Source organism: Pavona decussata, unplaced genomic scaffold (genome assembly GCF_977016875.1).
Source record: "Pavona decussata unplaced genomic scaffold, jaPavDecu1.1 SCAFFOLD_67, whole genome shotgun sequence".
Classification (NCBI taxonomy): Eukaryota; Metazoa; Cnidaria; class Anthozoa; order Scleractinia; family Agariciidae; genus Pavona; species Pavona decussata.
Genome location: NW_028145486.1, coordinates 651,941 through 679,214, shown reverse-complemented (window position 1 = coordinate 679,214; position 27,274 = coordinate 651,941). Strand labels below are relative to the sequence as shown.

Below are 27,274 nucleotides of genomic sequence, written 5' to 3'. Positions count from 1 at the left end.
TTTCATACAAACACTGTTATTTCAAGCCTGTTTGCGTACTCGTCAAAATGGCGTCCAAAACCGTGATAAGGCCTATTGACTATTAATGTATAATTCTGATCAAGTGTAGCAAGGATCCCGAGCGCTTCCGCTCAACACAGGTTTCACTGCAGTCTAAATTCGCTAAAATTTTGTCCCGCAATCCACCAGTCATCACCCGAATTCACAAAATGACACTCTTGCAAAGTTTCGTGCTATTGGCCGGTTATTGTAGTGTTAGGTTTTGCTTTAACTTGCTCATTTTTTTTTTCTCTTCCCTGAGGAATAAATAACCACCGACAAACACGTTTGTTAACTGAACCTGTTTATTTTGAATATTTCATGGTGTTACAATACTTTACAGTTTTCAGTGTAATATATAAAATGCAAAGGCTGTTTTTGTTTGTTCGTTTGTTTGTTTGTTTGTATTTTTCAAACTTAAAAAGGACGAGCGGCGTCTTTTGCAAGGCTAAGAAAGTCTCGAGCTAGCATAAAATTATGAATATTTCTTCCATTGGTATTTCGTTTCCACAACATATTAAGAGGCCTAAAGTCATTTACTTAAGCCAGATTAACGAGGAATCAAAACTTTTCTCTAGTAACAAATTTTCAGCTCAGGCCTCGATTAATGCAACTATTAAACAACAGCACAAAAGCAACCACACCTTTGCAAAAGACAATACACTACACTTACATAACTTTAAGCGATCGAGTTAAACTTACAGTTGTTGCTCAACTACTGTATATGTAAATTAACTGTTGGAGCAGCAGGATATTGCCGATTTGGGGCGCAATCTGATTGCTAGTCTATTGCTTTACAGTAACGTCATTTCCTATTTGGATTGCCCACATGTTTCTTTTGGATAATCGGTATTTTATCATTTGCTTGACTATGTTATAAAATTATTAAATAGAAGAAAGGCCCTCGAAGTTATTTATGCAACTTAAAAAGTTGCGCAAAGAAAGGCCAAAACAAATTCAGGCTTGAAATGGATTCGAACCCATGACCTCTGCGATACAGGTGTAGTGAACTACCAACTGAGCTATCAAGCCAACTGGAAGTTGGTCATATTGTGAGTTCCCAATATACCCGTGGAGGAATGATGACTAAATGAATATGAAGACCCTAGCAAAAAGCGGCTTTTAAAAGTTGTGTAAATTAACCACGAGGGTCTTGGTTCTATTAAGTCTTTCACTCGTAGTTGAAATTTCAGTATGTTTCGTATATTCATATTTATATATTATAAATCATTTACACCCTTAACTTATCTTAGTGACTTTGACATAAAAGAAGTCTTATTGGCTTTAAATATTCCAAGAAGAGCACAAACCAAAAGGTACGTTTGATTACTAGAACTAACCAAACAAATCAAATAGTAATCACACTACGCCAAAACGTATTCACACATGTACATTAAGGTATTACGGAGTAGAAAAAGCTGATATCTCTGGCCAACTTCTTTGTTATCGTCGTTTTTACTACTTTAACGATCAGTCTTATCGTCTATAGTTTATTATCTCGAACAATGACATGGTCAAAATATATTACACAACAGGCTCTATAACTAGCTTGTTCGCCGGGTAACAAAATTTGCGTTTGGAAACAGAACAGCTGCGGATCTTTGTAAACTTTCATCATCATTATATACATCATCCAACGCTAGGAATGTCGCTACCATCATAGCGGATGTTTAAGTTTCCTGGAATATCCTTTGCATTATCGGATTGTTTTTCCTGGCCGTTCTCGGCTGAAACGTAACAGACATTGTACGATTATATGTTGACATGTGTAATCACAGTATACAACAGACCAGGGACGAGTTGCATAAAACTTAACGGCGGGCGTAACTGGTATCGTCAGACGATAAAATGTGACTGGGCTAAAGGTCTGGTGTTAGCAGTTACACCCGACGTTAAATTTTATGCAACTCACCCCAGGAGACGTGGTTTGGTATAGGGTAAAGGTTTCAAAGTCCCAGTGGCACACCCCCATTCAAAAATCTAGGCAGTAGACCCTAGCCCCTCCCCCCCCCCCCCCCCAACCCGGGGGATATAGCCTTAGTGAAAATCTAAATACAGTTGAATTATACTCCCAAAATAATATACCGAGGAGTTCATTTTCGTGGGGGTGTTCTGTTCAGGGCCATGTTTGCATACCGACTGAGCCGACCCCTAACACTTCATTGCAAATCTGAGTTGCACAATGGACAACAAACATACTTTTGTTAACAGAAACAAAACGTTCTACTGTGAGAGAAAATCTCACAGACATATTGGAATTGTACATCGCGCATTACTGAATTTTCCCCCATGCTTTTACCAGACCATGTATCAAGTGATCGCTTATCACAGGGAAAGTGTTCACGGTTGGTCTGTGACGTTCCCGACTGTCGGCTGGGCGGGATTTACAAAGTTGTAAAAGTGGCCGCTTATACGAGGTAGTCCTACGGGTTTGACTGAATCATTTTTTGATGATGACTCGGACTGCAGTAATTAACACTATTTATTGCCTTGTATGAAAGATAACGGAAGAAAAGTTCACATTACTGCAACTTACCATCGTCGAAAGCTCTTTCTCAGTGATCTGAAACATTACTGAAAGAAGAAAGAAAATGACACATATATGACCATCTGTTAACAATAAAAAAAAAGACCTCTTAATGAAGGCAACCTTTAGACAGCAACAAGGACACAACACCGGCTTCGGGGTGTTGCCAGAATCTTACGAATGCTCACAGCACTGAATAATACCGGAGTGGAAACCAAGGAGAGCTGTTTTTCACTTCTCACAACACACACACGTACCACAAGTGGTCCTGTTATACGGATCCGTTTCTCCATACGCATTGCGAAGATTGATTTGCAATCCTCAGCCAACAGCTCCCACAACGAGTTTGTGGAGATGGGGTTTAAAACATTACTTGTGACCACCACTTGCAAGGATAGTGTACCGCTCATGACCTGAGGCTACCACTACCGTGGTGGAATTGAAGACGTAATTTGGCAACCGTAAAGTGAGATTTGAGTGCTGGCGTATCGAGTGTTGGCCCTTCGCTTGAAATGTCAGCACTCAAATCTCTTTACCGCTACAAAATTACCTTTAAGTTATTTACTCTGTTCATAAAACCAAACATTTATTAATGAAGGGCAGCCACCATTCATGCGAATGAAAGCCGCTCAGCAGTATTTCCTGAGACACACTTCACGTTTCGAATTTGGGGACCTAGGATAATAGAATTAAGAGGTTTTGAAATACTTTAAATCAATAAATATTAAAACGTGACTCTTACAATTAAGCCAAAACAACTTACCTCAAGTGGCCAAAACTCAATGTGACGTCATCACCGATCAGCACAAACGGAGCCCAGTATTTAATGTCGCTAAAGTTGTCAGATTCCCGCATTCGTTTCATGGTCTGGTGGAGAGCCTTACTAGCACGTTGTCCCTCCGCCAAATGCTCGTAGAAGTATCTCATAAACTGCAGAGTAGCTTCGTCATTAATGGCCCACAGTGATGCAAGGACACAACGAGCACCGGCACCCAAAAAAGCACGGGCAAGACCCACCACACCCTCAGCCTTAATCTTCCCTCGGCCGCTATGGCAGCAGCTTAAGACAACCAATCTTGCTCGAAGTTTGGCTTTTAACACATCATCCATAGTCAAAAGGTAGTCTTCCTGTTTGAGTTTTTCCTTGGCCACCGTTGGATTAGGAGACAAGAAAATTTCACCAGTTTCCGCACGGCCATGAGCTGCAATGTGTACCAAGGCCACTGAGTTTAGCCTGCTCAACACTTCAGGTTTTGTTGCCTCTTTTCCAGTCAGAGCTTTGATGTTCAGAATAGCGCCGATCATTTCCACCTCCTCTTTGGCAGCCGGAAGCTGCAGGATTCTACGTCCTCTGAAAAGGATACCTTCCACCCATGGATCACCAACAAGCAGTGCACCAGACGTAATGTGGCACTCGTCAGGACACTCTGCCATTAGCTTCAAACTTGTCAGTGTAGGAACCAGTCGAATTGTGTGTGTTTCAGACAAGTACCTGGAATGTTGGTCGAGAAGCGTAGCATAGGGAACCAAAAATAGTGGACCATCAGGAACAACGATAACTTCATCGCTTTGTAGCAGATGTGAAATCGGTCCCAGGACCACATCAGACAACGCCTTTAAAGCATCGCCTTCGCCTTCTGCAGATGCCTTTGATTTTTCATCCCGATTTTGATAAGGAACCTCTTCAGATTCTTCATCTTCTGGACCATCCAATGAACGATTCTCACACATGACTTTTTTAAAGACCCCAATCTGCTTGTATGTTTTGTGGGTCAGAGACTCCAAACTATCACTGATTGCCTTACCCTCAAGCTGATAAAGATGTCCTTTTCGCAGCACCCAGAAGTTGAGTATATTGAAGGCTTCAGCAAGAAATATCGTTTGCGATGGAAGGTGACTTGGAATGGAAAAGATTGTATTCGTCTTCTCAGCAGAGACTGGATGAACTGATTTTACGCCGTACTGTGATTCCATTAGATCCATCAGAGCCTGTGCACGTCCACGCTCAGCTGTCAAAAGCGCCTCTACTGTCTTGTTCTGTTGTAACTGAACAGCCCATAAACTGCAGTAGGCAAGCTTATATTCGTTCCGGAAGTCGATTTTCCATTTGTCATTCGATTGAAGAAGACCCCTAAGTTCATCAAGTAATCGTACACTACATTTATAAAAATCTTCAGCTGTACACAAATCGTCGAAAAGGTGATCACTACCAAGTCTTTCATATGCCGTTGCTTCAAGCATTTTGCTTCCAGTTTCTTTAGCGATACTGAGAGCTTTCCGATGGTGCTCAACAGCTGTCTTGAAATCTCGACGCCGGAAATAAACAGTTCCAAGGTTCTGATGTGCGTTTCCTTCTAAATCTTTGCTACCAACTTCTTTAGCGATACTAAGAGCTTGCTGATAGAACTCCATAGCTGCCTTAAAGTTACCAAGGTTTTCATAAACACTACCAAGATGCCGATATAGTTCTCCTTCTAAAGCCTTGTTCCCAATTTCTTTGGCGATATTAAGAGCTCGCTGATAATACTCGGTAGCTTTCTCATAATCCCGTTCAGACTTGTAATCATTACCAAGCGCTAAGTATACCTGTCCTTCTGAACCTTTGTCACCAGTTTCTTTGATTATACTAAGAGCTTGCCGATGGAACTTGATGGCTTTCTTGAAATCACCAAGAGAGTGGTAAGCTCCACCGAGGTTCCCATAAACGCACCCTTCAGAATCTTTGCTCCCAACTTCTTTTATGATACTAAGAGCTTGCTGATGGAACTCGATAGCTTTCTTGAAATCACCAAAAGCGTAGTAAACATTACCGAGGTTCCCATAAGCCCTTCCTTCTAAATCTTTGTTCCCAACTTCTTTACTGATACTTAGAGCTTGCTGATGGAACTTGATGGCTTTTTTGAAATCACCAAGAGAGTCGTAAACACAACCGAGCATCACATAACCGCTTCCTTCTGAATCTTTGCTCCCAACTTCTTTGCTGATACTAAGAGCTTGCTGATGGAACTCTATAGCTTTCTTAAAATCCCCAAGAGAGTGGTAAGCTATACCGAGGTTCCCATAAACGTTCCCTTCAGAATCTTTGTTCCCAACTTCTTTAATGATACTAAGAGCTTGCTGATGGAACTCGATAGCTTTCTTGAAATCACCAAAAGAGTGATAAACATTACCGAGGTTCCTATAAACGCTTCCTTCTAAATCTTTGTTCCCAACTTCTTTACTAATACTAAGAGCTTGCTGATGGAATTCGATAGCTTTCTTGAAATCACCAAGAGAGTGGTAAGCACTACCGAGGTTCATATAAACGCTTCCGTCTAAATCTTTGTGCCCAACTTCTTTACTGATACTAAGAGCTTGCTGGTAGAACTTGATGGCCTTCTTGAAATCACCAAGAGAGTGGTAAGCACTACCGAGGTTCATATAAACGCTTCCTTCTAAATCTTTGTTCCCAACTTCTTTACTGATACTAAGAGCTTGCTGGTAGAACTTGATGGCCTTCTTGAAATCACCAAGAGAGTGGTAAGCTCTACCGAGGTTCCCATAAACGCTTCCTTCAACACCCTTGTTCCCATCTTCTTTAATGATACTAAGAGCTTGCTGATGGAACTCGATAGCTTTCTTGAAATCACCAAGAGAGTGGTAAGCATTACCGAGGTTCCCATAAACGCTTCCTTCTAAATCTTTGTTTCCAACTTCTTTACTGATACCAAGAGCTTGCTGTAGGAACTTGATGGCTGTCTTGAAATCACCAAGAGAGTGGTAATCCCAACCGAGGTTCATACATACGCTTTCTTCTAAATCTTTGTTCCCAACTTCTTTACTAATACTAAGAGCTTGCTGATGGAATTCGAAAGCTTTCTTGAAATCACCAAGAGAGTGGTAAGCACTACCGAGGTTTCTATAAACGCTTCCTTCTAAATCTTTGTGCCCAACTTCTTCACTGATACTAAGAGCTTGCTGGTAGAACTTGATGGCTGTCTTGAAATCACCAAGAGAGTGGTAAGCTCTACCGAGGTTCATACATACGCTTCCTTCTAAATCTTTGTTTCCAACATCTTTCCTGATACTAAGAGCTTGCTGGTGGAACTTGATGGCTGTCTTGAAATCACCAAGAGAGTGGTAAGCCCAACCGAGGTTCATACATACGCTTCCTTCTAAATCTTTATTCCCAACTTCTTTACCGATGCTAAGAGCTTGCTGATAAAACTCGATAGCCTTCTCGAATTCACCGAGGCGATGGTAAGCAAGACCACATTTCATGTATGGCGTGCCTTCCGAACTTTTGCTTTTAACTTCTTCAGTGATACTACGAGCTTGCTGATGGTACTTGAAAGCGATCTGGAAATCACCAAGAGAGTGGTAATAATTACTAAGGTACACATGTGGCTTTTCTACTAAATATTCGTTTCCAACAGATTGATTTGATTCTTTGTCCATGTTCTTGACGTGATATTCATTATATGTATTGCATTTTTCGTAATTCCAATGTAAGAAGTCATTTTGTTTCTAAATGAGCTCGACAAATAAAATTTGAAAGTGCAAGGGCATGGTTCATCGATGTCATGCAAGAAAATAACAAAGGAATTTAGTGAGGATGAATACTTTGGCAGTGGGTATTACGAGATATATTGCAGCTAGTTTAGGACACAAACTCTACCGGCGGAATGAAAAATCTAAATGAATCACAATCAAAGTTCACTCGTAAACGAGAACTGCAACGGGATTTCATGTAGATGTTAAAGATTTTGGGACCCGGTACTGTCCCAGTGGAGGATCCAGGAGGAGGGCCTGGGGTCTCCCCTCTATTAGACCCGTATTTGTTTGTCTGGTTTTTTTTACTACTTGTTTGACACTTAAATTCTTGCATCGACAGGATAGCATATCATTATTCCATTGCTTCATTTTTTAAAATCATTTTTCCATTAAAACTAAATCCCAAGTATATTCAAAACTGTAATTTTGGGGGAGTACCCTCTGGTGGTCTGCTCGCCTCTGCTCGCAAAGCATTTTATTCCTCGATATCGTTCACATGTGACAGGTAGACTACAATCAAGGCACAACATTTTTTTGCAAATCTGAAGACCTTCGGATTCATTTTCACCTTTTTAATTACGAAGAATAGCCTAGAAATACTCAAACCCATTGCAGCCAAGCTTCAAAAGAAAGACCAGGATGTCTTCCAAGCTTATTCTATGATTGACCACACTATTAAAGCAGTTGAAAGGGTGAGGTCAAACAGAAGAGGAATGCCATGAAGGGTTTGAAGACGCCTCTAGACTGGCTGACAAGATTGGTGCCACAGTTTCAGCGCCAAGAATCACTGGTAAACAGGCATTTAGAAACAATGCACCTCGCGTAAACCCGGAATCGCATTTTCGTGTTAATGTCGCAATACCTTTTATAGATCATTTGTTGGAAGAAATGAATTTAAGATTTAAGGAAGACAACAGGGCTGGGGCTGAAATCTTTGCCTTACATTGTTTCATCTGCCGTGGTTCGCTGTACGAGGTAAACCGGTTCTCAAACTGAGCCTAAGCCGGGGTCAATTAGTGTTCCCTCCCCCTTTCGTAACTTCAAAGCCATTGGGCTTCAGCAGTGAAACTCGAAGGCCACATAGCATGTCCAAAACTGTTTCCTTTGAGGTCCACAAAGTGGACAGATGACGTTATATTACGCGATAATTGAATCATTTGTTCTTCACAGACTCCATCTTAAATCTTCCACCTGCATTTCCAGATATCTCCAAAATCGCAGAAAATTCTCTAAATTGGTTAAAAATGTATTAAAACCAATAAATAAGAATCAAATGATGTAAAATTGTAAAAGTTTTGAGAAAATTTAGAAAAATTGGGCAGTCAAGATGTTGTTTCTATGGCAACAGCAAGCCACCTAAGTAATCAATTATTATATAAAGTTGTTACCCGGCCAAATAAATTTTAGGAAAATTCACCAAGTTTGGTGGTGTTTGAATTTTTATTTAGGAAGTTATAAATATTCAGCGAAAGCTGGGGTACTTTGTAAAAAAATAAAGTAAATAGCAATACCTTTTGAGACCTACTTCTGAGTTCCAACAGCGTCGCATTTTCTTTGTCAATCTTTTCAAAGTTAAGGTTGTTACGTTGTTGCGTTGTAAAGAATGCAAGTAAATTCGATGAGAAGTTGTAATCATAATGTTCAGTTGTACCTGATCGGCTACTTTTGTCACAATTCATCGGCAAACATGAATGCTCGAGGGTCTCCTAGATCTCTAGTGCGAATCGGCCCTTATCGCCCGGACGGGATGAAAGGCACCTATCTTTGTAGCATTACAACGAAGCTGGCGTTGAATTTCTTTGCACCTCAGGGTTATCGAGTACATCGATACTCGATTGTTATCTGACATGGTGGCTTTGAAACGGTTTCCGATAAAAGTAGGAGTAAAATGGCGTACATTAAAGTGTGTGCAGTTTATTTTATGCAGGGTTCTCTTGTGCTCTCTTTAAACTACTGCAATTAGATAAAAAAAAAAAAAAAAATTATAAGGCACAAACACATATACCCGGATATATACTAAGACTTTGTTTCACTTGTCAAAAAAATTATAAGGCACAAACACATATACCCGGATATATACTAAGACTTTGTTTCACTTGTCAAATCGTGTTAATCAGTCACTGCTTGGGCAGGAAGTGAGTTGCAGGGCATCCTATGTTTTATACTGTGGCAGTATAAAACGCAGAAATGCTGATCATATCATTTTTTGCAGGGAGAGGGGGCAAGGCACGTTTTGTGTGGGGACAAATAAGGGAATTCAGTACTGCCTTTCATTATAAAAACAGCCTTATTACATCTGGGAATGTTTATGCTGCAATGAAAGAACCAAAAGATACTGCTAATCCTTGATCACACCACGTGATCGCTTCTTCAAATTGATTCAGCTCCACACAAGCACTTGCTCCTAAAAAGACATATATAACAACTTGATTTGTTTATAAGTCAAGCTAGTTTACCTCAAAATTTAGTTTCTATGTTTGCGCACGTTTATCATGATAATGACAGTAGAGGATGATGACAAAGGATAGCCATTTTGCAAAACAGTTAGGGTGCGTTCGATTGACCCTATTCCGGAATAGGAAGACAGCCAATAATTTCAAGAAATCCTTCAAAAGAGGTTTTTTGAGTTACTGGGACACAAAATCGCTCTTAAATTATCATGTGCCAGCGAAATTTTGCGGGAATGCCTTCCCAAATTTACTTAAAGAGAAAACTAACAGCTATTCCGCTTATTCTTATTCCGGAATACGGTCAGTCGAACGCAACCTTAAACACCACTTTAGGAACAGCCGCTTAGTCTTCACAATAAGAGTATATATTTTCTTAAATGATGAAACTCGGACACAGAGGCGACACGAACACTTCATACAATGAATAGGTTTCAATTGTATTCATGGGGTTTATGCCATGCACAATGCCAAACATCTGCTCGTGTGATAAAAGTCGGAACGTTCAAAGGAAATAACATGTTTCTGTTCAATCGTTAACTGGTTTTGCGCACGTTGCAGATCCGATGTGTGGCAATACCCTGTTCAGTTTGCATTGAAACATATAAAAGCGCATATATGCAAGGTAGCATTTTCAACCAGCTAGTTCCAAAAAAACGGATGGATTTTGTATAAATTAGCAGCTCGTTGGCCTATCTGGTGTGAAAGAGTCATGATCTATATATTTTATATTTTCCAAAACATTGTCAATATTGCCGTCACTTTAAAGATTGTATCGGAAGTATAGCTATGATAGATATTGTGGCGGTATAGATTGCTGCAGTTTACTCATTACCTTCTGTAAAATACTATACATCTAGAATTTTACGACATCTTACCTCTAATGATTGCTTTGACATAACACGGCTGTAGTTCGTTGGCAACTTTCGCATCACTTAGTGAATCCCGATAATTCCCTAAAAATTATAGATAGATAAATAAATTCATTTACCCTCAGTCTAATAAAGCTGGTCAGACCTCTGCATTCTCGGAAACGCGAGGGAAGCTAGTTGGTGCGGAACGTAGTAACACAGGCTAAAATCGGCGCGAAAGAAGTTTTCAAGAACGAGCAATAGAGCGTCTGGAAATGAATTTAGGTACGCTCCAATTCATTTTCACAATCAGTTGTCCTAATACCTTAACTACACTAACTAAATAAATGCTAAACAAATAAATAAATAAATAAATTGAAATAAAACCTCTCACCTAAACGAAAGTGCGCTGCCGCCCTGTTGCAATACAGTTTGGCTTTAAGTTCTTCATCCTTGCAGTTCACTTTAATTCCTTCCGTGTAAAAGTTGACGGCGTTTCGGAAATTCCTTTTCCCGTATTCATCATTACCTTCATTCTTATAAACCTCTGCTATTGCTAAAATGTAGCAAATTAGAACATAGTTAATAAAAGGCAATGGTTCAGCCCGTGAGTAGCCCGCCAAACCTCTTAATTTTGGTGTTGTATATTTTTGTGAGCATTTTTGGCGTTGACCGTGCACAAACCACAATAGATTTTAACATGTTTTTTAGCAAATCACCATTAGTGAGATATTCAACTGTAGTGTGAAAGTTAAAAGAAAGGGTTGTGCATGATCGCGGCCCAACACCATTGTTGACATGGCAAGGTTCCTAACCAGTCCCTCAATAGCCCAATTTGAGCCCCAATATCACTTAATGTAAAGAGACGATACTAATAAGGGGGTGTGAAGGGAGGGGGGGGGGGGGAGTGTTGAAAATAACCACTCTGTAGGATAAAAGAGGACAGGAAGGGTGTTAATAAGTAAGGAAAAGGAGGCCTTTACTACACCATTTTCCATTAGCTATCATCCGTGGACTCAACTTTCTTGCAACATTTAATGTTAGTGATAAACGGGCAAGTAAGTGACATGACCCTTTACCTCTCAAAGTGTCATAATCAAAATCCAAAGTCTCCTCACCAACTGGTGTGACGTCACTTCCAGGTTTGCCTTCGACTTCGCTGCTTGCCATGGATGCTGGGAAAACGAATACTTTTAGGTTTAGCTAAATAATTAGCGATACATAGACTTATTGTCAACGGTAAGTTAGATACTGGACAAAGACAAACATTCCAGTATTGAGCTGAACTTTTAAATTTTACTGTGTCCACTCAAACCTTGTCATTACGAACAGCGTTGCATATTGTACAGCAATATCCCAGTAGAATTACGAATTCTTACTAACTAAAAGTACACTCTTTTTATCTCTTAATAAATAAGTAAATAAAGAAATAAAGAAAAACCCATGCACTTAACTCAGTTCTCTTACAACTGCGAAATTAACTTTGAACACTTTTCCAGTCTAACAACAACTTCTGGTAAGAGAATAACATGACGCCTCACCTTTCGAAGTGTCATCATCAAAATTCAAAGTCTCCTCACTAGCTGGTGTGACGTCACTTTCAGGTTTGGCTTTGTTTTCACTGCTTGCCATGGGCGCTGGAAAATGCAATCAAATATTTAATCAGTATACTAAGGTTAAAACGGCGTCAGCTGATAAAAACCTGGAACTGGATTTTTATTAGTCATTGACAGCTCAAAGCATCAATGTCTGCGTGAACTTTAAACGAACAATTGTTAGAAATAAATAAATAAATAAATAAATAAATAAATAACAAATAACAAATAAAAACAATAAAACATTATAAGAACAATTAAACAAGCAAACAGGCAAATAAAAACAGCAACAAATAAACAACACCGAATTTTGGCGGATCTTCAGGATGCATTTGCTGCTTCTTTACCCATGCACTTAACCCAGTTCTCTTTAACAGTTTTCCAGTCTACCAACGTCTTCTGGGAAGACAATAACATGAATCCTTACCTTTTGAAGTGTCATCATCAACCTTCAAAGTCTCCTCACCAGCTGGTGAGACGTCATTTTCAGTTTTGGCTTTGCTTTCATTGCTTGTCACGGATGCTAAAAGATGAAATATTTAAATTTAATCAGTATACTCAGCTTATAAGTGTAACTGTAAAATTTATATTGCGCAGCGTTCCATATAAGATGAAAAAGTGACTTTACATGTACTGTGTAAAAGGATAATAGAAAATATATATAAAATCGGAGGCAACAAAAATTATAAAAACTTATTAAGATAAATGAAAATTACTCCATCAATTAAATGCTAGTAGTGTGTCTCTAAAAGCTCCTTAAAGTAAGGGAGAACAGTTTTCAGCTCTAAAAACGACTTTTGTTGCAACAATAACATGAATCCTCACCTTTCGAAGTGTCATCATCAAAATCCAAAGTCTCCTTACCAGTTGGTGTGACGTCACTTTCAGGTTTTGCTTTGTTTCCACTGCTTGCTAGGGATACTGAAAAATGCAATCGAATATTTAATCAGTACTCTAAGATTAAAACGGCGGCGGCTGATCAGAATCAGGAACTGGATTTCTTTTAGTCATTGACTGAGAGCTTGAAGCCTCAATGTCTGCGTAAACGTTAAATGAACAATTATTAGAAATAAATATATATTTAAAAAAAAAACGATAAAACATTATAAGAACAATCAAACAAGCAAACATTCAAATAAAAACAACAAAAAACAAACAACACCGAAAATCGGAAACAGTTTATAACCACTCTGGTGGATCTACTGGAGGCGTTTGCTGTATCTTTATCCAGGCATTTAACTCAGTTCTCTTTCAACTGTGAAGATTAACATTGAACAGTTTTCCAGTCTAACAACGACTTCTGTCAATAGAATAACATGAATCATCACCTTTCGAAGTGTCTTCATCAAAATCCAAAGTTTCCTCACCAGCTTGTGTGATGTCACCTTCAGTTTTGGTCTTGCTTTCACTGCTTGCCATGGATGCTGGGAAATCGAATATTTAATCAGTATACTCTCAGCTTATAAAGTGTAAATGCAACTTACTTATGGTTAACTATGCCTAGATACACATTATAACAATGAAGTGAACTTTTAATTTTCAGTGTGTATACAGCCAAACTTTTTTTCCAGCAATATTACATTAACAGCCACAGTTTCGAAGCATAATGACAATTTATCCGTTAGCGGAATAAATCAGGCTGACGGAAAGGAGGCATTTGCTGTATCTTCGTCCATGCACAAAACTCAGTTCCCTTACAACTGTGAAGATTAACATTGAACAGTTTCCCAGTCTAATAACGACTTCTGATAAGAGAATAACATGAATCCTCACCTTTCGAAGTGTCATTATCAAAATCCAAAGTCTCCTCACTAGCTGGTGTGACGTCGCTTTCAGTTTTGCCTTTGCTTTCACTGCTTGCCATGGATGCTGGGAAATCGAATATTTAATCAGTATACTCAGCTTATAAAGTGTAAATGCAGCTTATTTATCGGTAAACTATGCCTAGATACACACTATAACAATGAGGTGAACTTTTAATTTTTAGTGTGTATACAGCCAAACCTTTTTTCAAGCAATATTACATTAACGCACACAGTTTCGATGCATAATGGCAATTTATCCGTTGGCGGTATAAAACAGGCTGACGGAAAGGAGGCGTTTCCTGTTTCTTCGTCCATCGCACTATAAACTCAATTCTCTTTCAACTGTGAAGATTAAGACAGAACAGATTTCTGGTCTAACAACGACTTCTGGTAAGAGAATAACATGATGCCTCACCTTTCGAAGTGTTTTTATCAAAATCTAAATTCTCCTCACCAGCTGGTGTGAAGTCACTTTCACTTTCGGCTTCACTTTCGCCGCTTGCCATGGATGCTGGGAAATTAGATCGAATATTTAATCAGTATACTAAGGTTATGCCGGTAAAATGTAAACTATAACACAAATGCTAAACTGTTTCTGGATACACTATGCAATATTGCCAGCCATAAAGTGCGTAAACGTAAAGCAACTTCGAAGAATATTGATAATCTTCCTATTTCTACTTTTTTCCACCGGTTTTCATTCGCTTCCATTTACCGCCCAAAGCGAGACTTGACGCTACTTTCAATTAAAAGCGTTTCACGCACAAAACTCGATAGCTGTAAAAATATCTTTCACCGAGCTTTTTCCTGTTTTCTTTGTCATTTATACTGTTATATGTCTTCTGGAACATATAAAAGCGAATTTGAGGTTTCAAGTTTAAATTTCACAAAGGAGATAGCCCTTGTTCTCGGCCTAAACACTAGCCTGTAGCACAAGCTAATTTTATGCGCCTTCTCATAAACAAACATTGACTAAGTCAACTCAAGCTAATTAAACTTTGTAGATACGCTAAGCTTTAGTGAGAGAGCTCACCAGCTAGTTTTCAGCAATTAAACACAAAACATGCCCAAAGATGCCCTTTTTACTGTCTACCTAAGCGCAAAGGTACTAAACAAGAGAGGTTTTTTTGCTATTTACTTGGGCGGAGCCCAAGTTATCAGATATGATTTCTTCTTAAGTCTCAAATGGCAAAGAGGGGTCTACTGCGCTTGCGCTACATATTGGACGAGTCTACGCCTGCTCCTGTAACTGTCGAGTCATCGCGCACGTTTTAAATAGTTTGGGTTCGTAGTAATATTCATAAACTTTGCAGCTAATATTTTTGATATGTAAGAAACTGGTGTTCTCGAATGGCGGTGATAATTCCCTGGAAAGTAAAGGATGATTTCAGTCGCTGCGAAATGTGGTGCGTTAGGAGCCTCAGGGTGTTGTGTGATTCAACCAAGTTATTAGCATCAGTGGACGAAATTAAAAATCTACAGTGTTGTCTAGCTGGGCGACATGTTAAATGCCGCAATGTGTCGATAAAACATTAGCAAGCAAAGATTTACGACTTGAAACGGTAAGGGGAGTAATTTAATACCTTTGTTTTGGTGGCAGAGATAACCACGTGACTATGTTTACACTTCATTTGCCGCTCGCTGTTTTCAGTTTCTCAGAAGTATAAATACGTTCGCATCAAAGGTGATAATTATTTCGCACTATTCTCGTACATGTACTCATGTTTTCAAGAAAACAAAACCGTGAACCTCACGTTTGCTCTCTGAAAACAGCGAACGAGCACGTAGCAGTCAAATATGGAATGAACGGGAGGCTTTTGCTTGTTTTGGTGAATTGAGACTAGTTATGTCGCGTCGAGGGATACCTATAACACAAGCGTTGAACTGAGTTGAAAGAACGAATGAATCTGTGAGACAAAATGCGACCGAAGCGTGATTTCTGGAATGATAACGAACAAGGCATTGTTTGTTAACCTAGTGGTTTGAAGCGGTACCTCATTGGTGACTAAATGATGGTTTTTGACACTCAAGTAAGTCAATGTTGCGTTGCTGTTTTGCTTAGAATTAAGGCGTAACGGAGTTAAAGTGACAAGAAATGCCGTCTTTTACGCTCATTACACATACAAATACACACGCCGTTCGCGGTAGAGCCACACTAAAAAGATGTTGAGCGCTTTCGGAACGGGTCGGTGCGCGAACTCCAAGAAAAAGGAAAAGAGATATTCAATGATATCAAATGGACGAATGGACAAATTGTCAACAAATCAAAATGGAAAGCAATTGCTCCACTTTTGGTACCTCTTGTGGTCAATACAGTGAATTTTTTCTGATTGTTTTGTTAATTTATACTCTTTTTATATAAAATCGTGTTGTTTGGCATGTTCCACAAGTGCAGTGTTCGCGATTGTTCATCATCAGCAAAATCTGTTGTAATTGTGTTTGATGACTTTGGAGGTTACCGCACCTTGTCTACCAAATTAAAGGAAAATGGTGTTCCAGTGGAATTAAACGTAATTTTATGGTGACTTCCCCAAGTGAATTTTATTTTTAGCAAAAATAATCGTGTTGGATAAAGGTGTGTGTTTCGAGGCGATCGTGCGGAAAGGTATTCACACAAATACTCCTCTGTCGCCAAAATTCATTTATTACCACTGAAACCAAAAATACTCCTTTGTCGCCAAAATTCATCATTATCTTAGATGCACTTCATGGTTACAAATCCGAAATGTTTAGTAAGGGAGTAATGCTTATTTTGTATATTTATCCTTTTATTTTTGTGACATTTCCGGTTGAACTACATCACGTTTATTGCAAATACAAAGTGATGCCTTGACTATCAGCAAATCTTTTGTCGTTCACTTGTCATCAAATAAGGAACTAACGTGCATACCCAGATACTCCTAATACAACGACGCCCAAGTATACGCTTCCACAGCGTCTTGTTTTCATAAGGGCTTCGTTTTCTACCGGCCAACCTACTCAATTGTTTTAGAAAATACAAAATTTCAAATTTAGTACCTACTTCCGTTTTCGCGAGTGTTCGATTACTTTTACGTTTAAGTTAAATCATCAACGATACATGAATTAATTGTCAAATGTAAGTTAGATATTGTAAAGGACAAACGGTACAGTATTGAGCTGCACTTCTAAAATAATTACACCGTGTCCCCTCAAAACTTGCCATAACCAACAGCATTGCACAGCAATATCGAAGTAAAGTTACGAAATGAGGAAACACTTTTCATCCCATATTAATAGATAAGTAAATAAATAAATAAATAAATAAATAAATAAATAAATAAAGCCAATAAATGAACCATTAAAACAAACTAACAAGCAAACAGCAACAACAACAAACAAACAAAACTTAAAATCCAGAGAAGATTCCTAACCAATCTGGCGGCTCTACACTAAGGGGAGGAGAGGATAGGGACAGTTAAGAGGCATTTGCTGTATCTTCACCCATGCACTTAAGGCGGGGGTCTACATGAAAGCCGTTTAAAATCGGTTCAACGGAAATATCTCGTTCGCGTTTCAAGCAATACAAAAACCCTATGCTCATTACACAAATCAATGTTTTGGGGTGTTTGCAAATTTTTGGGTGCTTTTTAGGTATATTTGGGAGGAGATAGTTTTTCTCAAAAGAGTAGAAAAATTAAGAGAAATAAGAAATTTTGAAGATTTATTGAAGTTTTAAAATTAGAATTTGTAGTTAATAATTAATAGACGGATACCAAGTTAGTCCACTAGCAACCTGGGGTGCTCTTGCGTGGGTATCAACTGTCTGTTATTGTTCCAAAAATCATTTTCTTTCTTCTATCCCCTCCTTAAATCTCTAAAAATTCCATCCAAATTCAGGTGTACCCCCACCTTAACTCAGTTTTCTTAGAACTGTGAAGATTTTTCTGTTTAAAAGCGACTTCTGGTAAGAGAATAACATGAATACTTACCTTTCGAAGTGTCATCATCAAAACCCAAAGTCTCCTCATTAGCTGGTGTGACGTCACTTTCAGCTTTGGCTTTGCTTTCACTGCTAGCCATGGATGCTGGGAGATCAAATATTCAATCAGTATACTCAGCTTATAAAGTGTAGCTTTAACTTAAATGCTAAACTTTGACTAGACACACACTGTACTTGACGTTAAGAGGCGTTTGCTGTTTCTTCATCGATGGACTTAACTCAGTTCTCTTACAACTGTAAAGATTAACATTGAACAGTTTTCCATTCTAACAACGAGTTCTGGTCAGAGAATACTGGCATGATGTTTCACCTTTCGAAGTGCCATCATCAAGCTTCAAATTCTCCTCACCAGCTGGTGTGACGTCACTTTCAGCTTTGGCTTTGCTTTCACTGCTTGCCATGGATGCTGGGAGATCAAATATTTAATCAGTATACTCAGCTTATAAAGTGTAGCTTTAACTTAAATGCTAAACTTTGACTAGACACACACTGTACTTGACGTTAAGAGGCGTTTGCTGTTTCTTCATCGATGGACTTAACTCAGTTCTCTTACAACTGTAAAGATTAACATTGAACAGTTTTCCATTCTAACAACGAGTTCTGGTCAGAGAATACTGGCATGATGTTTCACCTTTCGAAGTGCCATCATCAAGCTTCCAATTCTCCTCACCAGCTGGTGTGACGTCACTTTTAGCTTTGGCTTTGCCTTCTCTGCTTGCCATAGACGCTAAGAATGAAATCAGATATTTAATCAGTGCAGTAAGGTTATGCCGGTAAAGTAACGGAGATGCTTACTGTTCCTGGAGACACTCTGATTTGCCAACAACAAAGTGCATAAATAATATCAATAATATAATATCAATAATAATTGTAATAATAATAATATTAAAATTTATATTGCGCAACTTTCCATGCAAGATGATCAAGGGCACTTTACATCTGTGAAAGGATAACAGAAAATATATATAAAACCGCTGATTACAATAATTGTTAAAACTTAAACCGAGTAAAACAAATTGTGAAATTGTACTCCATCAATTAAATGCTACTTTAAAGTAATGTGTCTTTAAAAAACTTAGACTTAAAGTAAAGCGGAACGGTTTTCTGGTCTAAAAACGACTTCTGCTACGATAACAACATGAATCCTCACCTTTCGAAGGTTCAAATCACAAATCGTTGATATATTTTTAAGAGGTCATTTGATCTCTTCACACTTGATTTCATACTTGCGATGTAAGTATTGGCGTAAAAACTGCTCGATGGTCGCTTGCAATATGTAGTTATTCTGTTTTTATTGAAACAAACATCCTCATTATGGATAAGTTTCAATTCTTGTTAAAACACCGAGCGCTTCTTCGCAGGAGAAGAAAAGATCGCACCTTCCTGTAAATATTTTGGCGAAAGACAGGGCAAGAAAGTACCCCGAAGAAACGTTTCATGTTGACAATAGTCTGTTATTTTGCTCTTCGAGCAACGTAGTGTTTGATCATCTACGATCGTTTGTGAAGGACAAGCACCTTGAAGCTGAGTCACACAAGCGGAATGCAGAAAAAAATGCGGTTGAAAAACAGTTTTGACCTTTGTATGCTGTGAAAAAAAAACATTAACAAATTGCCTGCAACTACTTTAATTTATTTTTCTGCTTTTCTTATTAGAGGTAATAACTTCATGTATGCCAAGCAAAAAAATAAATATCTGTCGATATTTAACATATTTATGGCTGTTAATGAGTTATGCTTGTGTCTACTGAAGTTGTTCCCTTTTTATCATTTGCATGTGACACCCAATTGACCCAACAAACAATCTCTGATTTTCAATAATTTTAAATGAAGTAACAAATGATTTATTTCAGCTGTTTCATCATTCCTTGATGTGCCCTAATTGCTTCTTGAACAGCAAAAAAAGGATTGTGCTCCTCTTAGACCTTATAAAACAACGTTAAACTAGTAGTAATCAAAGATTATAGAGTGCGTTCGACACCTTAAATTGAACAAATTTGGCAAAATCGTGCACCCTTTCATGTTTGTTTCAATTTGAATATTTGTTGTTATTTGTTCTGTATTTTTTCCTGTATATTACCCAAAACGAGCATCTTAAAGCGGAATATTTGAATTTTTCGTTTCAAATTTATAACCGCGTGATCGGAAAAAACGTTTCGTGCAATTTCTGTAGAAATTGTTGGACAAATGGAGAGAAATGTAACAAAACAGTAAGTTACTTTCCTTTGTCCCACTGCAGCCCTAAGTTGCGCGATTGTACGGCCTGCTGCGTGACACTTTTTTATGTTGCTCTTTCGTCCTTTTATATCTGTACGTAATGTGTAACTACCAAGGTGAAACGAAGCTGACTTTAAAATTTCAGCGGCTACGTTGTTAAACTTAAAAATAATAGAAAGTATTTTCGGTCCACCTGTTGCGTGACACTGTCGAACTTTAAAATAATGCACATAATTTTCGGTAAAACGCTTTCAATCTTTGGGGAAAACGAAACTTACAAGTCAGCATACTATTTTGGTCTTCTACTCAAAAGGTATTTTACCAAAATACCGCGAACCTTACGCAACTTACGTAAAAATGTCGAACTGAAGATAAATCAACTAACACAGCGGATAAATCGCTAACACAGCGGATAAAATGTACTCCAACCAATACATTTTAACCGCTAGAAAGCGAATTACCGCTCTTTGAACAACCGGGGCCTGATGTCAGTTTCTGATGCGTGTATATTTCAGATATTTTTGTATTTCGATTTTATACTAATGTACTAGAAATACGTGACTCGCAAAACCTCACGACTAGGGCTGGGTGGAAAGCCCTCTTTACTCGTATTGTAGCATCAAATGAAGAGATTAAAAGGTTTCTGAACATAGCAACTATTTTGATGAGCATGGTCTTTTCCTTTGTTCCACAGGCTAGTTTGCGGTGCGTTGAAATCTATTTCTGACACAAAGAAATGTACAACAGGCGTGCAGCGCTGTCGTGTTCAAAAAATTTATTTCCCACGGAAAATAATTTTACTGCAGCCACAAAAAGTGTAATTTCTTTAATGCAATTCTTTCACAAAAAAAAAAAGGTTCACGGCGGGAGAAGAAGTTTCGTCCGCTTCCGTTTAGCGCTCAAACTGTGGCCACGTTGTTGTCTTCTGGATCATACACATTACTTTCAATAAAAAAAACGGTTTCACGCTGAAAAACCCGATGGCTGTAAGAATTTGATTTCATTGAGCTTGTTATAACGCGATGGATAATCGTTCTCTGGAACATATAACAGTGAAATTGAGGCTTGAAATTAAAATTTATTTAAAGGAGGAGAAATGCGTCCTTGACACTGATTCTGCCCGTAAGGCTTGGTTTGTGACCTCAGCCCTAGCCTGTAGAAGAGACGACTTTTTCATACCAGAGAATGAACAACATGCCTGTTTTGCCGGCTTCCAAAGCACAAGCGCGCAGTACAAAAGTTTTTTGTCAACTGGAAAAGGCAAGCGTAAGAACGAACACAAACGCAAAAAAATTAAATCTCAAACCTTTTCGGACGAATAAACATTATCGCATTATTATAGTAGTTTTAACTTTTATCCCTGTAATTCAGTTTTTAAAAAATGCAATGGTGATTGAAAAACGGTAATTATTACTATTACTAGAAATACGTGACCCGCAAAACCTCGCGAAGCTGGGGCTGGGTGGAAAACCCTCTTTACTCGTCCTGTAGCATCAAATGAGGAGATTAAAAGGGGCATAGGTTTTTTTTTTATGAGCATGGTCTTTTCCTAGTTCCACAGGCTAGTTTGCGGTTGAAAATCTATTTCTGACGCGACGTAATGTACAACGGGCGTGCATTCGATGAATTTATTTCCCACGGAAAATTATTTTACCGCGGCCACAAACCTGTAATTTCTTCAATGCAATCTTTCACAACAAAGATTTCTAAAAGAAAGGGAAAATATTCTGGAGAGATAGTTCTGTATCCAGTGAATATTGATGAACATTGCAGTTGAAATTTGATCATGCACGCATATTTTTTCCGATGTATGCAAATTTTTTTCAGACGACGCCAGACAGTCTGACGTCATTCATACTTTGTTTGCGCACTGTTGCCAGGCAACAGCACGGACACCTTCACGGAAATATATAAACATATAAATATATGTTCGGCTCGAATTCGCACGGCTTAGCTCCCGAGCGCGGCCTTCGGCCCGACATATTTATTAACCTCGCTACGCTCGGGCCTTCGGCCCTCGCTTCGCGAGGAATTATTATTATTATTATTATTATTATTATTATTATTATTATTATTATTATTATTACTGTAACTGTCCGAAACATTTTCCATCCACGCAAACATAAAGTCCAAATATTTTGCTTTCGCCAGATTTTTGATAATTTTTTTTTCGGTCATATGAACTAATATTACTTCAGCTATACATGGAAAACGAAATTATTATGTAAACAGAGTTTATGACACAATACATGGTCTCGCTTGCTGTGCCTATATCCAGTTAATTTTTTTTCCATGAAATTTTGATGTCTATTTATCCTTCACTTGTACAGTAGAACGTAAAGCAAAGTGTCTAGCGTGAATTCGACAAAAATTTCCTCGAATTATCACACAGAAATTAACTCCAGTTTGACTCAATTTATTAATAAAAGTATAGCACAAAAATATCCGCATGGGATTGGCCCATTTTAATAAAGATTGCCTTTTGCCATCGGCCAATTCTCTTTTTTTTTGTGGAAAATGTAGAAAAAAAAAAAGGTTTCGAATTCATTTCCTGCTTCCTTTTCGCGAGTATTCTCGTTTTTCTTTTTTCTTTTTTTTTTCGTATTTGTTGTTTGTTTGATTGTTTGTTGTTGTTGTTGTTTTTTTTTTTTTTGCTTTGAATGCTACAGTGGTGTTGAAATCTGAATCCACACCCAGCTCGCCACGATGTCTTTTAACACCTTTTGGAGTGATGGACGCTTGTAGCAAAATGGCAGCGGCTGATCGAGACCCGGAATCAGATTTCTCAATAATTGAATGAGAGCCTGAAGCCTTAATGTTTGCTTAAACGTTACATGAACATATGCTTGAAATAGAACAACAGAAACAACTGATTAAACATTATAAAAACGATCAAACAAACAGGAATGCAATTGAAAACAACAACAAACAAAACCGGAAAGAGTTTATAACCAGTCTGGCGGATCTACAGGAGGCGTTTGCTGTATCTTCATCCATGCACTTAACCCAGTTCTCTTTCAACTGTAAAGATTAACATTGAACAGTTTTCCAGTCTAACAACGACTTCCGTGAAGAGAATAACATGACGCCTCACCTTTCGAAGTGCCATCATCAAAATCCAAAGTCTCTTTACTAGCCGGTGTGACGTCACTTTCACTTTTGGCTTTGCTGTCACCGCTTGCCATGGAAGCTGGGAGATCAAATATTCAATCAGTATACTCAGCTTATAAAATGTAACTGTAACTTAGATGCTAAACTATGACTGGACACACACTGTAACAGTGAAGTCAACTTTTGAATTTTCAGTGCATGTGTATGCACCCAAACCTTTCTACCAGCAATATTACATTAGCGTACAACAGTTTCAAAGTAAAATGACAATTTATGTCATCATAGCGGACTAAAACCAGGATGCAACGTTGTTTCAGCTAATCATGTTGCATAGTGTGTCAGTCGTCTTTACTTTTTATCATGATGGGTGACTAATTTTCGGCAACCACTTCCGTTCAGCGCGCAAAGTGAGTCCACGTCGTCGTCTTCTGGTTCATACAGATATTTGATAGTTAACAGCGTTAACAGCCTGTCAAGCGCAAACCTCAATGGCAGTAAAACTATCTTTCATGGAGCTTTTTCCTGTTTTAGTTTTTAATTATACTGTTTTATATTTTCTGGAACATATAACAGTGAAATTGAGCTTTCAAATTAAGATTTCATCAGGAAGCTGTTTCTGTCTTTAAGGCCTAGTTTCCTATGACCAAAACACTAGCCTGTCGGACAAGCTTATTTTATGCACTTACTCGTAAAAAGAATGAAAAAAGATGCCTGTTTTACTGTCTACGCAAGCACAAGGGTACTAAACAAGATATTTTTGCCATATTTCACAAAGGTTTCGTTTTCTATCGGCCAACCAACTAAATATTCCAGAAAACAAAAACAAAAAAAAAAAGAATTCATTGCCTGCTTCCGTTTTCGCGAGTGTTCCAGTATATTTGTGCTTTGAATACATCTTAATATGACCCCGAAATCTAAATTCTGCTATCGTAACAAAGCTTTCCAATATCTTTTGGTATGATGACGGCTTGAAGCCATAAATAAAAAGGCGGAGTGGCCGTCATGTTTAAGATGAAGAATAAGTAGGAGTTGATAAATAAAGCGCTCAAGGACGGGACAACAGCCGACGTTTCGACTTTGACGTCTTCTTCAGGGTATAAAAATACTAGTATGAAACGTCGAGGCTTCTCTCGACGTTCCAGGGCCTATTTTTCAATTGCTACTCAAGTACGTAGTTGAAGGCACTGCCCAATTTATACATTTTTGTCAACTTACCCGGAAGATTGAAGAATAACTCGCTTGGAATTTTCTACTTATTGGCTTTTTTAACTGACCGACCTCCTTCAACGAGAAAGAAGGCGATGGGAACGAAAAATGTTAAGGATGTGGACTCTCTGGTAACCAAAGGCAGAGTGGTTTCATGCTGAGGCGTTGCCTTTAACACTGCAGCAAATTTTGTGACTTTCATGGGAATGATACTATGGTGTCAAATGTCGATCATCCGGCAACATATAAGGCGCTATGACTCTCGACAGGCCCTTCTTAAAATATCCCATTCTTAATGCCTATTTTGGTAATTTTTACGTATTCAGGGTTGGTGTTTCGTTTTCCGAGTTTCGATCTCCGATTGCTTCGTTTTCGAGTTCAGGGTGATTCATTTTCAAGTCCAGGGTGCTTCAGTTTCAAACGCACAAATCTCGTTAACCTTAAGCTTAGGGATTCGAATAAGTCGTCCTATTGTCTCTATTCCTCCTTACTCTATCAACCATCTTATCATAGCTGCCAAATTTGCCACTGAATTTTCGCAGTATCTTGACATTGAGTTTGTTTACTCAGGCAAACCTCGACGCAGTTTTATATTCACTCAGCTTTCTAACCAAAAGCTACAACAAATCCCAAAGGTTTTGGCAGGAGTACCTGATGGGGCCACTCGACTAAAAACCCGCTCTGCAGCTTGGATTAGAGCTGGCTGGGAACTGAACACATTAGACGATTTACTGGTTGGAACGTTTATAAATATCTAGTTTGCTGAGATTTGTTATTAAAACGCTGGTTTTAGCTGGGTAAAAAAATGTCTCCTTTGTTTTTCCTGCCTGTTAGGACCCCTGTCAGGCTCGTAAATATCGTATTTGACTTTTTGCTATACAGTGAAACCCCGGTTTAACGATCTTCGGTATAACGATATTCCCGGTATAACGATCAACATTCGTTTGCCCAGCAAAAGTTATAGTAAATTGTATGGGGCAGAACCTCGGTATAACGATATTCCCGGTTTAACGATGGGAATGTCGTTGACCGAGCGCAAAATATTTCCGGTTATAACGATAAAACAGGAGCCATAATCAGGGATGGAGACCATAAGCGTGGGGTCCACGCGTCCCCATCACGGTGTTGTACCAAAAAAAAATATTTTAAGAAAAAATTGCGCCACCCTTCACGTCATAAACCCGTGCGGATACACGCAAATTTGCGTGGGGCTACTGCAATGGAAGAGAAAGTCCAGTTCGGTTTTAACAAAATTATATAATTTTTAAATACTTTGAATGTGAAACTGATAACATTTTATTATCATGTACATGCTTAAGTTCCTCCGTGTAACCTTACTAAACTACAGCTGTAAACTCTAGGAAATTCTCCTGGCTGAGTAGAAAACAAAAGTACAATGAAATGGTATAAAAAATATTCTCCACAATGCTGATACCTATAAACTTAAATTTTATTTGAGAAGTCAGTTTCAACCATTTATTTCAAATTGGTGGTAAGTCCTTGAGGAAAAGAGTTAAGGCCAACGGCTCAAGCGTTTTCTAAGCGCTCACTGGCATGTATATTCGGCGCTTATACCAATTCCACCAATGAAATTTTGTCAACTGTCATTTTACGAGTTTATGGCTTTACGTAATAAGCAGGACATGTAAAACAGTTAATGGTTAAAAAAAAAAAAAGCTAATGAATAAAAATGTTAGAGATTACCGAGCGAAAGGCTCCAAAGAATTCAGTGTATTTGAGAAAATACATAGTCAAGCTAAAAGCTGCCAAATTATGTAGATTTCTTTCACAGATCAATGCCAAATTTTTCAACGTCAGTCAAGCGAATTTTCGATTATTTCTTTTTGCCGAAAAGCTTACTGCTTCTTGTGACGGCTGTTAGCTTACCGCTTTCAAGAAGTATAACACGTACGATTTGAGATAAATGTTCATTTTTTTATTAGTTGTTGATTTCTATGGTCATCGAAAGGACAATAAAGCTGTAAACACGTTCTTATCTGTTTTCAAACTATTTCTTTTCTTTTTTGTTATTAGTTCGTAGGATAAATTTCCTCAACATCAAACTAGCAACTTTAAGATCAAAATAAGCTAATAATTCACAGAATGCCTCCGACAGAACTTAAGAACTGAAGAGGTGAAAACGCAAAACTACTAGCAGTTTTCATGCACGTCCGAGGGAGTGAAAACAAATATTAAGCTTAAGCTAAAATGACAAAAGAGATTTTTTACCTTATTTTGAAGTACATATCTTGACTAAAACCCTGAACCCAATCCAAATGTTTCAACTCGGCGTCGGTCACAGTCAAATGCATCCTCCACTGTTCTTTTTTTTTTTTTTTTTTTTATCCCGGCATCAGTAAAAAGCTTTGTTTATAGCCGGCTGCGGTTTTACGAAATGTGAGAAGCTGATATAATTTTTTATCGTTATTTTTTTCCTGGTTTGAAAGTTCATCCACGTAGCCGGTTGTTGTTTTGCTTCTTCCTTTGCATGGCCGCGGAACTTGATTCCAAGCATCAAAAAGCTCTTTTTCCAATTCAACATGAGCAAGAAAACAGTGAAAGCTGACAGAGCTCAATATGGAGGTTGCGAAAACTGCGTAACAACTTTGCATCATCATAGCTTTTCACAACTGTTTAGACTTTCTCCAACAACAAATAACTGAATTTTAGACATTTTTCGGCTACTGTTTGAACCATATCATACTGGCAAAAGTGACAGAAAGCAGCTGAGAAAAAAATTCACTATTAAAGTTACGTGGCTGAGTACTTTTCCGTACAGTGTAAGCCAGCGCCACCGTTTTGGCGCCTTTTAGAGAACTTGAGCAACGACGACGGCAACGGCAACGAAAACGTCACCTGAAAATATAACTTCGCGTTACTTACACTACTGCGCGATTATTCCAATTCGTTCAATTTGTACGTACAATGTGGCCGAAGTATCCGGGAACTAAATTGATAGGAACAGCGTTCAAGTAAGGACAGA

The 27,274-nt window shown here is 38.4% G+C and overlaps 1 protein-coding gene across 5 annotated transcripts; it reads right to left on the bottom strand.

The window, feature by feature from the left end:
* Window positions 1-556: 556 nt before the first annotated feature.
* On the bottom strand, window positions 557-24,514 carry LOC146477938 (uncharacterized). 5 transcript variants are annotated; one of them, XM_085112614.1, is made up of 19 exons: window positions 24,301-24,514; window positions 23,069-23,164; window positions 18,390-18,485; window positions 18,069-18,164; window positions 17,748-17,843; window positions 14,213-14,308; window positions 13,766-13,861; window positions 13,321-13,416; window positions 12,818-12,913; window positions 12,420-12,515; window positions 11,939-12,034; window positions 11,477-11,572; window positions 10,792-10,953; window positions 10,425-10,502; window positions 9,436-9,503; window positions 8,611-8,661; window positions 3,330-6,904; window positions 2,576-2,613; window positions 557-1,766 (listed from the first exon to the last, which is right to left on the bottom strand). In XM_085112614.1, the coding sequence occupies exons 2-18, from the start codon at window positions 23,157-23,159 to the stop codon at window positions 2,595-2,597; spliced, it is 5,004 nt and encodes a 1,667-aa protein (XP_084968740.1). In that variant the 5' UTR covers window positions 23,160-23,164; window positions 24,301-24,514; the 3' UTR covers window positions 557-1,766; window positions 2,576-2,594. The 5 variants fall into 5 exon arrangements, with proteins under 5 accessions (XP_084968740.1, XP_084968741.1, XP_084968742.1 ...); XM_085112615.1 differs by having other exon boundaries at window positions 557-1,761; XM_085112616.1 differs by lacking the exons at window positions 11,939-12,034; window positions 12,420-12,515.
* Window positions 24,515-27,274: the final 2,760 nt, after the last annotated feature.